Consider the following 16,748-nt stretch of genomic DNA (forward strand, 5'->3'; position numbering starts at 1 on the left):
TTGATTATCTGCATTGATTTGCAGAGCTAAAGATAATAGGCAACTAATATTCAACACACCAGAAATCTTTCAATGATGGACTTATGGCAGTTGTTTTTAATAAAGAACCTACAAATCTACTTAAGCAGTCAGTAATTTCGTCAAATATTGGGATGCTGTAAAGATCCTTAGCCTTGAGAAGGTAGTGTGAGGAGCTGCATCGTCTACCGATTTCTCCATACTTCTCAGCCAGTGTTCATTATTTGCACTTATCTAAACAAGTGATTAATTATTATCTTAATCCTCCTCAGATAACTCTAATGATTCCCAAGTGTCCTCTCAATAACCTATAAGTACTCCTCAATAGTAACTTCTTGTTTATTAAAACTATCATGACTTAAACATGTTCGTTGATCACCATAGTCCTCCTGATCCTCTGCCACTTAACCATTGGTTAAGATTGCATAAAGAACATTTAATTTTGTTTACAGCATGATATTATAAATTCTAATGGATTTTATGATGTAGAGACCATTTGACAAAATAAAATCATTGTAAGATGGCTGGGGTTTTCAATAAACAACTGGAAACATGTGGGACTTTTCCAAAACATCTTCCTGATGTTGTTCTGTACCAATTATTTGACAAGCATGAGAATAATTTGATTGGTTATGTCTAGGAATATTTCTTAGCCATCGCCGCATACAGGAAGTGGAGAAGTATGGTATGGCAGGGGTAGGAATGCATTTACAGGTACACTATAAAATTACCAAAGGACTCGTTCAATTCTAAATTGGAAGAAAGATTATTGCAGAAGTACTTACTTTGCATGCCTCAGTCATGGTTTGTGCATTCTCAGTAGAGGTTAGTTTCTTTTGTATGGTAAACACTTGTCTTTTATTCACACCTTCACCATCTTCTTGGAGCTTGGATTTTGGAGCACTAAGCTTGTGGTTCTTTAATGAGCTGAAGTCACCAATCTTGTTTACAACAATATCCTCTGCATCTAGATTCAGAAAGATTCTTTAGAAGGCAATCTTATACCCACTGAGAATATGTGTCTATATGATTGCCATTCCCATGGGCAAAGTAAGTATCTCCGTGTTGTAATATTCAAGAGGTAATGCAAATGTAAGGAGATGCAATAGCATGGTTGTCTTGTTCCTACGATCAACAATGATTCTTTGCACTCTTTTGAAAAATGGTTATGTAAGTTTATTCTCCTTAGTAGCTATTATGTGTTTTATCTTTTCAATTAAGAAGTTGATATTATACTTGGCTGATCCATATCAACAAACCTAATATTTCTCACGATGTACTGAACAATGTTAGAGTAAATTATTAAATACTCTTTTTGCTTAAAGTTTACTTAGGTATCATATCGTCTTTCTAGGTGTTAGATAAGGTTTAATATTATTTTTTTTGCCTTTAATTGGCGTATTTGGTTTGCAATGGCTTGATTTTGATCACAGTTTTTCAGGACATTGAGCCGGCCCATGCATATTAACTATGGATTTCATTGACTAGGCATTTTTATTTTCACTTGTTATATTTACTTCTGTAGTGATCAATCCTTATTGCCCCGATCCTTAGCCTGTGTAGCATTCATATTATCATTGGTGGCCGATTTTATCTACTAGAGGTGCTTAATTCATATCTGGCCCGTGGCTGCTTTCTTTGTTTGCCAGGGTCCTATCAAATTTGTTATTTGAAGCCCCAGCTTAAGGAGATCTCTGTAGGCTTCTCTCCTTCGGTTCAAAGGGCTCATCGCATGTTAAATATCTTTTTGCAGGCTTGAATTGGATTGCCCAGGCCATGCAAACTCTCTTGGTGGATCGGGCTGCTTTGTTTGCTAAGATGGCTCATTTCAGATTGTTGCTTTTTTGTGCTCCATTGCTTCGGATCTTATCAGCTCATTGTTTGCTGGTTTTGTGATTGGGAAAGTGTTTTTGGCTGGGAGATCTTTCTTATTTGTGGCCTATAGTTTATTTTGGCAAGAACCCCTTTACTGTGATTGGCCCAGCGCTTTATGTACCGTCAGACCACAACATGTGAAGCATCGGATCAAGGTGCATTAGATTGGTTTGTTTATTGTCTATATTGCAGAAATCTTGGTGATTGGCATTGTGATAAGCTCGTATGTCCTTGGTTTGACTTGGTGATTCCATTTGCAAGGCAATTTATCTTTGTTTGATAGTTTTGTATTCGAGGAGAGATTCCATCTTCAATTGGCAGTAGATTTCATTGATTTCAAGGGGTCTTTCTGGCGGCATTCTGCAGGCTGTGACTTGGTAATTGATTTATCTGCAAGGGAGCGATATATTTTGGTTAGACTTTATAAAGTCTGCAAACAAATTTTTTTGAGGGTTTTTCACCCTTTGTATGGATGCATAGCCAACATGGGTGGGCCAGTAGATTGCTCTTTTTGGCATCACGTTGGGATATTTGTCCCACATTGGCACCGTGTTGATGTGTTTTTCAGCACAATCGAACATAGAATAAAATACCAAAAGTATTCTATCCTCTCTTGATCAAAATCTTCTTGGATGCTAAGTTAAATGATCAACCAAGATGACTCCAAGGTTTCTATAGTCAAGTCTTGACGTGTAGATAGCTCAATTGGTTGATGTGATTGCTGGTAATCCAAGGGGACTTACATTGTGTACCTGAATGTTGAACGTTTGGATGTTGCTGAAACTTAGATTCTAGCTACTTGCTTGGAAAATAAAATGGCAAAAGAGGTAGGGTTTAGGAAATCTAATATAATCCTAAGAATGTAGGAATGATGGAGAGTCTTTGGTGAAACTCGACTAAGCCTTGCTTTGACGTGCAAAGCAACAACTCCACAAAGCTTAGTGCGATCTTCTAAGGTAAGTACATGATGTTCAAATCACTATCAACAACAAGGATACCATCAAGGCAATGCATATCAAAGTGTGAATAGCAATTGAAGTTAGGCTTATTTAAGGATTCTAGTTGACCACACAAGGCAAACTTACAATCAGCAAATTGCTAGTGGTATGGATATATGACTTTCACCATTGATCATGCACAAAGTTCTTTCATTTATCTAAACAATCATAAAAATGAATTGAGAAGTACAGACCATGCAATTTGTTGAAATAACACATGAAATTCGCCATTGCTTCAATGAAATCATATGCTCTTTACAACAAAGTCTTAGCAACAATCTTTGCCTTCTCCCAATCTAACGTCTATCTTAATGATCTAACTATTGATTGCTATCTATGAACTATTATCTATTACTCTACTCTTTTGTCTTCTATTCCATTTTACAAATGAGAAAACTGAGCCTTATATAGATAGCTCTTTACAATGAATGACTCAGATTGATTCACAAATCAATGGCCAGGATTACAAGATGTAAACCCACAGTCCCTGAGGTGAACCCTGGCCAGACCCGGGCGAACCCATGGGCTGGGCAATGTCAAGTCATCAAAAGTGACTTTGCATATTAAAAAACTAATTTTTTTTTGCCTTTTTGGGGTCAAAACCCTAATCTGCTCTTGCTAAATGCATTTGAGACACTTATTATTTTTTATTGTAAAGTTTGTAACTGTAATGATTTTCATTTGAATCATGAACGTGGACATATATGAATCTATGATATAATGATATATATTTTATGGCATATGAGTATATGACATAATATGATATTATTGAAATTCTTAACTATCAATTGAAATGGCATTTGGCATTGATCAATGATGAAGTAGCATGCTATTAAATGTATTTAGATTTGTAATTTTGTATATTTCTTTAAATTTTTGCATATATATAGACGAACCCAACCCACAAACCCAAAAGGCAAATTTTTTTTTCCCTAACCCACGAACCCGCTCCCGAACCCACGAACCCGCTCCCGAACCCGAACCCGCTCCCAAACCCGAACCAGTAACTTAGGTATTCTTTGCCCTCATTTGCACAAAGTTGGTGATTTGAAACCTTTTTTGAAATTGTCCAATTTTGGCTTAGGGTGGTGGCACTTGAAGCATGCCCATTGAATCCTCCTTGATTTGTGTTTTCCTAGATACTCCTCCAGTCTTTGGGGCTGCCATCTATCTCCTGCAATTTCAACAACAATAGAAACAGAATTTGATAATGAAAGCTTAGAAATGAATCATCCTAACGCAATCATAATGTTCAAAACTCTACATATGTCTGATCTGAAGCCGCACTAAAACGAGTTAACCTCAATCAGGTCTGAGATTACTTAGAAATTCACTCTAAGAGGTGGTTAAATTCACCTTAATGCTGTTTGCTTGAATTTGATGTGGTTGATATTGCTCTTGGTGGCTGATAAAATTCGTTGGTATTGCTTGAATTCCAACTTTAGTGCTTGATTAAATATTTATCTCTGCTCTGATTTTAAATCTCCAGTGTTTTATTTATGTGACATGTTTTTTATTCAAAGGCCAGCTTTCTATCTCCTTATAGCCACACCTTGCCTTATGTTTGATCGTGGCATGTGCTTGGGATATTAGGGGTCAAAAGAAATGGTGAGGTGGATGCTCCTTTTTTTCTTTAAAATGCCTTAAAAAACTTTTTTTATTCCATCCTAGAGATTGGTGGGGCCCAAGCAATGACATGGCAAGGAGGAATGAAGAAAGGTGGGGTGTTGTGGGTTGCAAGTGAAGAGTGGTAAGGAAAGGTGCCACGTGAGGAAAGGAAGTAGAGGATGTTGGGGAAAGGTAGACATAAGGGATATGGATTTGGGGAATGTAGGGAAGGGTAGGACTTACCGTGGGTAAGGTAGATGGAGGATGTGGGAGGTATAAGGGGTAGTGAAGGGGGTTAGGATAGTTGGGGAGTAAAGGGAGTTAGCGGTGGGTAGTGAAGGGGGTTAGGATAGTTGGGGAGTAAAGGGAGTTAGCGGTGGGTAGTGAAAGGGTAGGCTAGGATAGGATCGGGTTATGAGGGAATAGCAAGGGGTTGACGGTGGATTGGGATAGGATAGGAGTAGGAGGTAGGGTGGTAAGGGAGTGTGGGTAGGTTAAGGGGTGTGAGATATAGGCTAGAAAATGTAGGGAATGGAGGGTATGCAAGGTAGAAGAAAGGTAGGATGTGGGGATAAAGGTTAGAGGAAGGTAGGGTGAATGGAAGGAGAGGTTAGGAAATGGAAGGTGATGGGAGAGAAAGATAAGAAATAGAAGGTGTGGGTGAGGAGATGGAGGTGGAAAGGTTGATGGAGGATAGGAAGGGTAGATGTGGAATGTGGGATATGATAAATGGAAGGAAGGGAGAAGGGAGATGGATGATAGGTGGTGATGAAGAGGTAGTGAAAGGAGATGAGAGGGAAGTGATTGAACTTGGGCATCCACTGGTAGTGTTGGGAGAGGCAGGTTAGACGCTTTGGAGGGCAAAGGAAGTGTAGTACCTCACTTCATCTTAAAGAGAGAGACTTGATCAGCTCCCGAGCAACTACAAATAAAAGGCTAATAGCAAAGACTTAACAACTACCAACGGCTAAGCTAAGACAACTAACCTAGAAAGCAAAAAAGTGGGGGTCCCCATTTGCAATGAGGCGATGTGTGAAAACGTCACAACACACCGCTAATGTTCCTTTGGAGCTTTAAGTAAGCTGGTGGTGTGTAAGATAATGTGAGCTTAGGCTCACATGTTGCTTCTTGATATCTCTTTCGCATGTGCATAGTTGACCAGTGCCTAGACTCTGTTGTGATTGAGTTGTTGATTTCATTGGTTGACTCAATGTTAATGACTTGGCTATTGGTGGAGGTGATTTAGTACAACTTGTCTGCCAACAATCAGCCCTAGAGGCCCCAAAATTTTATTCCGAGGAAAGGTACTCTTGCAATTTTATAATTGCTATTATTATTGGTGTTTTTTGGCAAAACTATTTTGTATTTAGGAAATTGCAAAAATCTTTTGTATCCATCTTGGGGGTTGTGATTCTTTTTTTTGGCATATTGGTCCTTTATCAATCATGTTGCACCGTAGCATTGAGCCACTCACACCACACAATTTTCACACATGGAAGCTCAAGATGTCCCAATTGTTGCAATCTCGGGGTCTTTGGCAAATGTTGGATGCCTACCAACCCGAGTTCACTAGGGAAATTGACAAGTTTGTTTGTAGAAACAAATTGGACGAGGCAAAAGGACTCATAGGTCTTCATGTGTTAGAGAATTTGTTGTTTTATATTATTGAGTGTAAAACACCTAGAGAGGTGTGGGATAAGCTTAAGTCATTGTATTGCAAGGTCAACCCATTTAAGATCCTGCAGCTTGAAGCTGATCATACTTCTCTCACTCCAAATGCATTTCCCACTATTCAGGACTTCCTTGCACAATTTAAGTTGGTTTTGTCACAGTCGAAAGGTTGTGGTCGTACCAAAGACGGTAAGGAGTCCAATTTTTGGATCATGTTCAATCTTAGAGGTTCTTTCCACGTTTTTGCCTCTACCTTCCATTCTACTATGGATGCTATGGGAGGAGCTCATAAGATGACTTCATTTGAGGAATTTTGTGATTGCCTTACTAGGGAGTAGGCCAAGTTGATCAAGATGGACAATCTTCCTAAGAGCCATGCTTTGGTGGCTCACTCTTCAAAGGGCAAGGATAAGCATAAAAACAAGTCCAAGGCAACATCTAATGAGTTGCCTCTCACCTCTTCTACAGAGGCTCATCCTGAGAAGGAGAAACCGAAGTGCACCTTTTGTAAGAAACATGGACATAGTGAAGACAAGTAATATAAGAAGAATAGACCCACATGTGGTTTTTGCAAGAAAGAGGGACATGAGCAATCAAATTGTTACAAGGAGATTTATGAGTTGAAGCAATTCATGAAGGAGCATCACATTTCAACCAAACATGAGGATACATCTCATAAGTCTTACGGAAAGGGTCATGCCTTGATCACCACTCATGCAACTAGGGATGCTGGGTGGATTATTGATTCGGGAGGTTCAACTCACATCGCCCGTTCAAATCATACCATGATTCCAAGTTCTCTTTGAGCACCACTACAGGATAGACTCTTGACTGCCAATAATCAATTTGTTCATGTTGATGGTGTTTGTGATCATATTTTGGGTATAGGTTTAGTTTCTAATGTTCATTTGATTCTTGACATTGCTCATAATCTATTATTAGTATATCGGATCACACAACAAGGCAAGACAGTTAAGTTTAATCCAGCTTCAGTGCTCATTAGTCATCCTACTATAGAGATTTTTGCAGTTGGTAGAGTTGATCATCAGTCTAGGGTGTTCATCTTTGATCCCTTCATTGACGATGAGGATCCATATGCTTCTTTGACTCCTTCATCTAGTGAGGGGTGTAATGGGTTTGTGAATCTCCTTATGATTTCTCCTCCACCCGCTTCTTCAGATTTCGAGATTGCTTCTATTCAGCAGGTTGATCACAATGTTCCAAATCTTGCTTTGTTGGATGAATATTTGCTAGCTATTTTCAGATTTGTTTGTAGTCTCCTCTTGCAGATTTTGGAGACATACTTGAGAGGTTTTCTCTCCTCTTTGATGATAATTTGAGTACTACAGTTGATTTATCTTTGGAGATTGATGGGTTTCCTCCTTTGTCACATTCCTTGGTTGAGTTTGATCATGAATATGTGATGGCTTATTCATACATAGAGACTTCTATGGCGAGACTTCTTCCTTCTCATGTCATCATGGATATGGAGTTTCTTCTACATGCACCATTGGGTTTTCTTCTTTCCAAAGGGTGACATATTGTTTGTTGGAATGGGCATTCCTTTTGGCTTCTGACATGTTTCGGTGGTTTTGAGGATACTCCATTATGGGGGGGGGGCAATGTTATCTCTATCTTTCCCTTCATTAGAGGGGTGATTGTATTGTATTTTTGTGATGGATGTCGTTCTTGGGGGGGTATTGTGGAGACCTCCATTCATCACTATATGATTTGCATATCTCTTTTTTGGAGAGGAGTTTTGCCCCATGAGGTTTTCTCCTTTTCTCCATTTGTAAGGGATTAGTTGTACATGGGTACCTAACATGGCCTAGTTGTGGCGACCCATCATCATACCATTTTGCATAATAATTCTTCCCCCTAAGTTGCATTCAAGGGGGGGTGTTAGAGTAAATTATTATTTACTCTGTGTTTTAGTTTACTTAGGTATCATATCATCTTTCTAGGTTTTAGATAAGGTTTAATATTATTTTATTTGCCTACACTTAGTATTTTGTGCCAATAGTTAGCAAGTAGTTGTACCCACACTCGCACCTCATTGATGCTTCCTCTTTCGCTCATGCCTATTTAAGCAAGGCTTATGTACATTTGTAAACATCTCAAGAATACATCATCATTTCTTGGTGAATCTATTGTCTCTCTGTCTCTCTGTTTCTCTATTTCTCTCTCTCTCTCTCTCTCTGGAAGAAGCTTGCATTTGTGATCCTAGCTGCTTGGGAGCATTGCTCCAACAGACAAAACTCAATTTGTAATCTACATGAGTCCACCAATCATCATCCAAGATCAATGATTTGATCATTTGGGTCCTTTGTGAATATTCCTACCTCCACACACTTTGAAGGTTGCTAATGACCATGGTGCTCAATGCTTTCCACACCTTTACAAGTTGTCTCAAGACAATCGTGTGATGTGAAATGAGTCTTACCAACCTAATATAATGTAAAAAAACTAGTTAAAATTTAAAAAAGTAGATATGCCATAGAAGTTTATAATTTAAATTTCATTCAAAACAATTTAAAAAAAAAAAATATAGTGTGTTTTCGTTATCAACAGTTCCAACTTAGAGAAAGACTTGAATGTACCTCGTGATGTATAATGGTTTGGATGAACATCTGAATTTCATGCTTGATGTGCATATTTTTCACCCACTCTATCCCTATATGACCATACCAATTTACTGCCTCACCAAGCTGAGGGAGTGGATGGTACATGGTGTCTAAAAAATGTCCTTATATTGCCTCAACCAATAAATGCACTGCCTTGCATTTTTTAAGTGTAGTTGATTATGACATGGACAATATTTTCAGCACCTACCATCTCTATTGCCTTTGGGAGGATCTTGACAATGAAGTTTGCACCCTTCACTTACCCCTCACAATTAATGACCTTTGGTTTTTAAATTTTTCCATCTATCAGAAATAGTTGACACTCTTTTTTGCCTGTGAATCCTTGCTTGGTTGTATCCTGTCCAGAGTCCAGACCAAGGTTTGTGCAATTGAATATACATAGTTGTTGCACCTTAGGTTGAATCTTTGAGCTTGTGGCAAAGCATGGGAATGGATCAGGCTTTGTCAATCAATCAACCTACTCCCCGACAACTAAATTTTGAAAAGGGACTATCTATGATTTCCCTTACATAACATGGTGATATTGTCTAGTAGTTGATTACTGAAGACATCTATCTCAAAAGTGTGGTTCACTGTTTCTATTATTTGTCATTTCTTTTGTATAAAAAGCTTCAGTAACAGAGATAATTTGGTTGGTAAATTCTTTGTTTTCCTAACTAAACCAAGTCTCAGTGGCCACTAGTGAATTCATTAGGATGTTTATATGCATGACATATGAAACCTGAAAAATAGCCGTTAGATTATTATTTGTATCATATTTCAATGAAGCCTGTAAAATGGTTTAGAGATGACCATCCTTAGCATCGCTTGGATTTGTGTTTGTTTGATACAAGTTTTGTTAGTCCCATAACAACTCTATTTGCTGACTTTTGTCTTTGGATATAACTTTGCAGGGCTATGTGAAGAGTATCTCAAGCAAAGGGTGCTTTGTAATGCTTTCTCGCCATTTAAATGCAAGAGTTCTTTTATCTAATTTGATTGCTACAGAATATGAAAATCTGGATGAAGAATTTCCACCAGGGAAGCTTGTTGAAGGGAGGCAAGTATCCTAACATGTAATTAACCCAATTATGGTCTTAATGGGAGTTGAAACATAATATATCTGATTTTTTTACAGGATTCTGAGCGTGGATCATGTCTCTGGTCGAGTTGAGATGACACTTAAAACTAAATCAGTGACAGGAGCATTGGAAGGTGATTTGAGTAGGCAGGATATTCGTGTTGGAGACATGATATTAGGGGTTATTAACCATGTTGAACCCTTTGGCATATTTGTAACTATTGAGAATAGTAACATTGTAAGTTTGTAAGCTTCATACATTACCATGCCATTTACCTTACTAACTTTTTTAGATGGATTTCTTTTATTATACTCTCATTTCAATTATGGCTCCAGGTAGGGTTCTGCCATGCATCAGAGCTATCGGATAACAATATTGATAACATTCAAATGAGCTACAGTGTTGGTGAGAGTGTTGAAGCTAAGGTTCTTCAGGTTAGTATGCCTAAAGTAATGTTTTCTATATTCTTAACTACTCAGGGTTATAATTTATCTGGATTTTTACAAATGAAATCATTATATATTCCGGATTCAGGTTGATGAGAAAGACAATCAAATTAAGTTGGGAATGAAGGATTCTTATTTGGAAAATAAAGCAATGGATGGCATTTTGCCATATAGTGTGTCTGTGGGTGAGGATGGAGATGGATTTGAGAATATTGATAATTCTGAAATTGAAGAAAATGACGGTTCATCTGAAGAAAGTGATAAAAATGAAATTGAGGATGTGTCGATTATTGATACCTTTCCTGCAGCACGGGAATTAGAAGCAAGGGTGTCTGTGCCTCCTCTAGAAGTTACATTTGATACAGACATAAACATGTCAGATGTTACAAATGATAACAACAAAGAAAACCTTGGCAATGAGCCATCTGAACTGGAAGGAAAAGATGGGACAAAGCTGACCAAGCGGGCAAAGAAAAGGCTTAAAGAGCAGAGGTAGAAGATTGTGAAAGTTGTTATTTTATGAGAAAATGATTTTTTGGCAACAATGAAAATAATCACACCCAACTTTCTTTTAAATGTGTGTATTCAGGGAGCTGGAGATAAGAGCTGCAGAACAAAAACGTTTAGAAGGTGACCGGGCACCTGATAGTGTGGATGAATATGAACAGTTGGTGAGGGCATCTCCAAACAACAGCTTTGTTTGGATCAAGTACATGGCTTTTATGCTGTCCCTTGCAGATGTTGAGAAGGCACGTGCTATTGCTGAAAGGTAATCTAAGAACACCTATTGGAAAAATTCAGTTGATCAAAAGATGCATGTTGAATACTTCATATGATAAATGATATGTTTTTGGGATGGCAGGGCCTTGCAAACTATAAACTTCAGGGAGGAAGGAGAAAAACTAAACGTTTGGGTGGCTTATTTTAATCTGGAAAATGTTTATGGCAGTCCACCAAATGTATTTTTATTTTCACCTCTCTTTTTTTTTTAATTTACAAAATATTGGTGAATTCTTTTAGTTTACTGTTTATCACTTAAAACAGAACCTTTCATTTGTTACATGTAACAATCTGACTATTTGTTCCAGGAAGCAGTTCTAAAGGTCTTCCAAAGGGCACTACAGTACTGTGACCCCAAAAAAGTTCACCTTGCTCTGCTGGGAATGTATGAACGGACTGAACAACATGAAATGGCAGATCAGCTACTTAAAGTGATGACCAGGAAATTCAAAACATCTTCAAAGGTATCGTTCACTCAACTTTATTGGCATGGTTAATTTCATTTCTATTTTGGATCCTAAGAATTTCAGGCTGCAGGCAGTTTTGTACTAAACTGCTGTATTTACTATGTCAGGTCTGGTTGAGGAATATACAGAATCTGTTGAAGCGAGGAAGTGATTCCACTCATATGGTTTTGGACAGTGCACTTTTGAGACTTCCACGCCACAAACACATAAAATTTATCTCACAGACAGCAATTCTTGAATTTAAAATTGGTTCAGCTGAAAGAGCACGATCCTTATTTGAAGGAGTTTTGAGGAACTATCCTAAAAGAACGGATCTATGGAGTGTATATCTTGACCAGGTAAAATCCAATGGGTACTATTAACTATATATCATTCATATAAGTAAATGCCCTTTGCTGTCGTCTGCCCTCTGGTAGTTCCCTGAGATGTATTTTACATTATTCAATTTCCCCATTTGATTAGGAGTATTATATTTTCTATTTTACGATGGGAGGAATTCCTTGTTACATCTCATTTTATAGGAAATACCTTTATTTGGCTCATTGGTAGTTTAGTTATGTACGTTAGGACAGAAATTTCTAGTTTTTCTGTGATATTTTAATATAAATGGAAATTGTTTATATGGAATAATGATCAGATTGCCTCAACTATGTTCCAGTTTAAACTGAAACTCTTTATTTTTAACTGTTCTTATTCAAACTTTAGTTTTTGCTTTTGTTAAGACTTACTGTATACTCTGTTAATTTTCTATTATTTACACAAATTCCATTTAACGAACTGTCTATTCTGGTGCTACAGGAAATATGCAGAGGAGATACATCTGTGATTCGGGCCCTTTTTGAAAGGGTCATATGCCTTGATCTGCCTCCTAAGAAAATGAAGGTATTATATTAGCCCTTCTTCATAGAGAAAAACTGATTCCATGGATCAGTTTATGTGTTACGGATTTTCTTTACTTTTAATTGATTTTTAATTGATTTGAACTAGAGAACTAAGTTTATGGGCCTTGGACTGCTATGCAGTTTCTTTTCAAGAAGTACCTTGAATATGAGAAATCTCAAGGTGATGAATCACGTGTTGAGTATGTAAAGAGCAAGGCAATGGAGTTCGTTGACAACAAACTTGGTTGAGAGCACTAATTTATTCCTTCTTGGATATCAAACTTGATGCTTGGAGTTTACATGCCCAAACTCTCGAGTGATGAAAACTAAGGAAAGAGCACATCTGCATGCCACTGATCATAGCTACTAATCAGGCTTTAATAGTAGAGATTAATGTAGTCGGCTGCATTTCAAGTTGCTGGGAGTCTCTAAAGGAAGCAATTACATACTAGCTTTTTCATAAATGGAATTAGTGCTGGAGATAAATCAAGCATACGAGCAGTTAAATATACCAAGCCGTGTTTAAAATTGAATCAAATTTTGTAAATTTTATTTGTCCAGGTTTAGCTGGCTTCAGTATGGTATCATTTCATGACAGATGCAAGGTTGTACCGGAAGAGAAGCTATTTTCAATTTTGTAATAATTTGTTTAAAGTATTCATGTGTTGATGATCCCTTTGCTTGCTCTGCTTGCAACGATTTTGACACTACAATGGTAGAATTTATTTCATCAATAAGAGGTCTTATGTCTGTGACAGGCTGACCTGTTCTGTGAAAGTTGGTCAGTTTTTCACTTTTTAAGTCAGATCAAAATTCTCGCATTTGCAGTTTTCTGGATCTTTATATCCAATATGATGCAATGTTGAATTCTAAAATGATGCCTTGTCTTCATGAACGTTTTGATGTAGTTAATTGTGTTTGTAATGTTGAGCTATCTCAAAGACAACTATGTACATTGAGATGCTACACCCAAGCTTATTGATAGCCAAAAATGTGAGAGAAACCCAAACGAATATAAGAGGCAGTACTTCCGTACTGATTTTTTTTGAAAGCTCTTGCTATCCTAAAATAAGATTGGAGGTTTCATTAATCCAAATCTATGGGCAATGTATTAATATAAGGGAGGGGGCTGCAACCATCAATGCTTAATGACTGAAAAATTGGGTGATGTGTAATTTTTAGCAGATGTTGCAGTATTATACTGTGAAAAGAGGACTCTGATCTGCTCCTTTGTTGTGCAGTCCTCATTAGATTGTATATGGGACCTATCTTTCAAGATTTGTTTGCTGCCAAACTATAACACTACCAATTGCAATGCAAATAGAGCATAACAGAGCATTGTAGATAACATAAAACGCATTAGTTATGCTGTATTTTCTGTTGGTGGGTATAGTATGCCTTGTCGGTAGATGAATGTAGTTTTAGTATTTGCCGACAGTTGAAATTCGTTAAGTTTATATGGTCCTATAGTCAAGAAAATGGATCATGGGTTGGAATTGTTCTGTTATTCAGGTTTTATATAAGAACGTATAATGAATAAAGCAAGCAATTGTTATATCATTCATTCCTATGAAAGACATTGTCTATTTGTGCAAAATCCTATGAAAAACAGGTGCGAGAAGAAGCCAAATCAAAGCATGTTCCTCAAGAAGTGAGTTGTAACAACTTAAGAGTGAGTCGAGTAGATATACTTCTCAATTGTTTGCTAAGAATCCTTGCAAGACTTTTTTGTGTGTCGAACAAGATTGTGAAGCACATAGACAACAAGGAAAGGATCATTACGGAGATAAAATAAAAAATAAAAATAAAATGCAGATTGATACTACACTACCCATGATTAGTTAATGCATTTGTATCTAAATAAAATGGGAAAAGATTGCAGATCAGTTAAGGAACAAAAGTAGTCAGACGAATACGAAGGGTTGTAGAACAAAGAGAAAGGAGATGACTGAAACAAGAATTGAAGAAAACTTAATCGTAGAATGGAGCCTATCACGAGAAAGTAGAAGCCAACGTGAGTTGAAGTCCTTGTAAAGAAGTACTTTCCCACTTCAGGAAAATGTATGAAGAGTGAGGAGTAATCCAAGCATCTACCACTTCCACATGAAGTGTGCACTGATATGTCGGACCAAGTAGAAGAATCAATGAGGGAAGTTGTGAGAGATGAGTTTGAAGAATCCTTCACAAATGGGGACAAAGAAACATACATTAATAACTTTTGAGGCATTGAAGGGTTGTTATTCAAGAAAATTGGGCCAAAAACTCTATGGCTAGAAGAATTGAAGTCAACAAGTGTGGAACATTGAAATTACGAAGCAAGTTAAGGATTCTCATGTGGCCAAGAGTGTGAGAGAAGCATTGGAATGTTTTGAGTTAGTACTCTTTGGTAAGCATGTTTTAGGCAATAAGGTTGCATTAGAAGAGAAGTATGGTAGCCCCATTAAATTTTAGCATTGAGAAGTAAAAACTACCTAAATTCACAAGTAATGGATTGGATGATCGAGCGAGGCATTGCAAGACTTGTGAAACAATCTATGCAACTAATGACAGACATGATAGAGCATATTTGCTATGGGCCTTTCTATCTACCTTAAGAACTATATGCATTGTTTGTCATATTGAAACTGAACCAACTTTTAAGAGCATGTGGGAAAGATTGAAGAAGGCTTTTGAGGAATGTTTTAAACTACCAAAATGATAATGAAATCGTAGCCAAAATATATAATACAAAACAAACAAACCCAAAAATGTAAGGGCTTACAATTGTACGCTCAAATAATTGTTGGTAAAATTAGAAAAGAATCTATAGATGACTTGAAGAGATGGTTTATACAAGAACTCATCTATCATTAAAGGAAAAAAATGGAGTTCTAGCTTTATCCTATGCAAAAGCCTAAAATATTGCAATGGCAGTAAGAGTGAGGATGAAATGTCCATCTGAGGCAAAAATGAATAAGATGAAGATAATATTTTGGATGGAAATAGTGGTAGTGAAACCAAGATGATACAAGCCTTGAGAAAGGATTTGTTCAGAATGACAAATGAATTAAAAGTTGAGAAATAAATTAGCAATGAAGCAAAAAAAACCTTTGGTGTGTGAACTACAAGTTTGGAGGTCACATTAAAACAAACTATCCAAAGAACATATCTTGTGACATTTGTTAAGTATTGGGTCATTGGACACGAGCGTTGCTACACTCTCAAGAGAAGTACAAAAATGTTCTTCACCCAAAGATAGTAGTCTACTTAAATACATTGTTGAAGCCACAAAACAATGTAATTTGTCTCTAGGAGGCTATCATAATAGAAGAAATAATAATAATTTAATATGTGGGAGTATGAGTCTAGTACAATATGTCTTAAGGGATGTTTACCCATAATGTCGATAATGCATTGAATGAGAGCATCTTACGTGAGAGTATCAAAATATAACTATTGTGTAATTGTATGGCCTAGAAGATCTTGAAGAGACGGATTGCCTTAAACTAAGTACCAACATAAACATGATTGATGTAGTGTCAAAGGAAGTACTTGTTACTTGAGTACAAACAAAGAAGGCAATATAACTAGATTCTAGTGCATAAATGGAAGCACTTCTAAGAGCTAGAGCATAAGTAGAATGAATTACTTAAGAAACGAAGGTCCTCCAATGAAAATGCAAGTACTTCGACGAGGTTGGAATCAAATAAAAATATTGTAAGAAAGGTATAGAAACCACCATAGCAACCAAGATGGTCAATCTATTTGAAGGTATACTAGGATGGAGTACTACATTTGTAATAAAGAAAAGATAGTCTAAGAGAAGAAATAAAATATAATAATAGAGCCAAGTGATAGACCTTATGTTGTTGACAATGAACTTGCAAAGAAACTAGTTATAGTGCATATGGAGGTTCTAGGAAGTATCTAATGAACACAATCATTGATGGAGGATTGGAAGTCAATGTACTCCCTAAAAATACTTAGAAAAGCCTTAGTAAATATTCCACATGGACACCAACCTTCTGATTGGTAGTTGTGGATCAACAAGGAATAAAGGTATTGGAGGTTTAATGGCCCAAAAGGTAATAATCCAAACCTAGCCATTTTTATTACTTTGTTATTGCTTCTTTGTACAACAAGACTATAATGCATGTAATGAAGTGAAATTAGTTCTTGCAAAGTAATGCATGTCTTCCTTGAAAACCAATCTCATACATTTCATTGAAAGGAAGTTAAGGCGTGGAAAATGCTTCGTAACACTATGCTAGTAGGGGAGATAGTGCAAATTTTCTTACAAATCTGAACTATTATAGAAA

General features: G+C 36.9%; 1 protein-coding gene across 1 annotated transcript in view; it reads left to right on the forward strand.

Moving 5' to 3' along the window:
- The window catches only part of LOC131060261 (rRNA biogenesis protein RRP5), a 229,852-nt gene extending 216,513 nt beyond the window's left edge, over nt 1-13,339 (forward strand). Inside the window, exons 31-40 of the mRNA XM_057993438.2 lie at nt 9,709-9,854; nt 9,933-10,113; nt 10,212-10,310; nt 10,411-10,814; nt 10,912-11,091; nt 11,185-11,281; nt 11,411-11,566; nt 11,677-11,907; nt 12,368-12,451; nt 12,592-13,339. Of these exons, the coding sequence (XP_057849421.2) occupies nt 9,709-9,854; nt 9,933-10,113; nt 10,212-10,310; nt 10,411-10,814; nt 10,912-11,091; nt 11,185-11,281; nt 11,411-11,566; nt 11,677-11,907; nt 12,368-12,451; nt 12,592-12,699 (1,686 nt within the window). The 3' untranslated portion in view covers nt 12,700-13,339. The remainder of the gene's footprint in view (nt 1-9,708; nt 9,855-9,932; nt 10,114-10,211; nt 10,311-10,410; nt 10,815-10,911; nt 11,092-11,184; nt 11,282-11,410; nt 11,567-11,676; nt 11,908-12,367; nt 12,452-12,591) is intronic.
- The last annotated feature ends 3,409 nt before the right edge of the window (nt 13,340-16,748 follow it).

The sequence above is a fragment of the Cryptomeria japonica genome, chromosome 1, assembly GCF_030272615.1.
Source record: "Cryptomeria japonica chromosome 1, Sugi_1.0, whole genome shotgun sequence".
Taxonomy (NCBI): domain Eukaryota; kingdom Viridiplantae; phylum Streptophyta; class Pinopsida; order Cupressales; family Cupressaceae; genus Cryptomeria; species Cryptomeria japonica.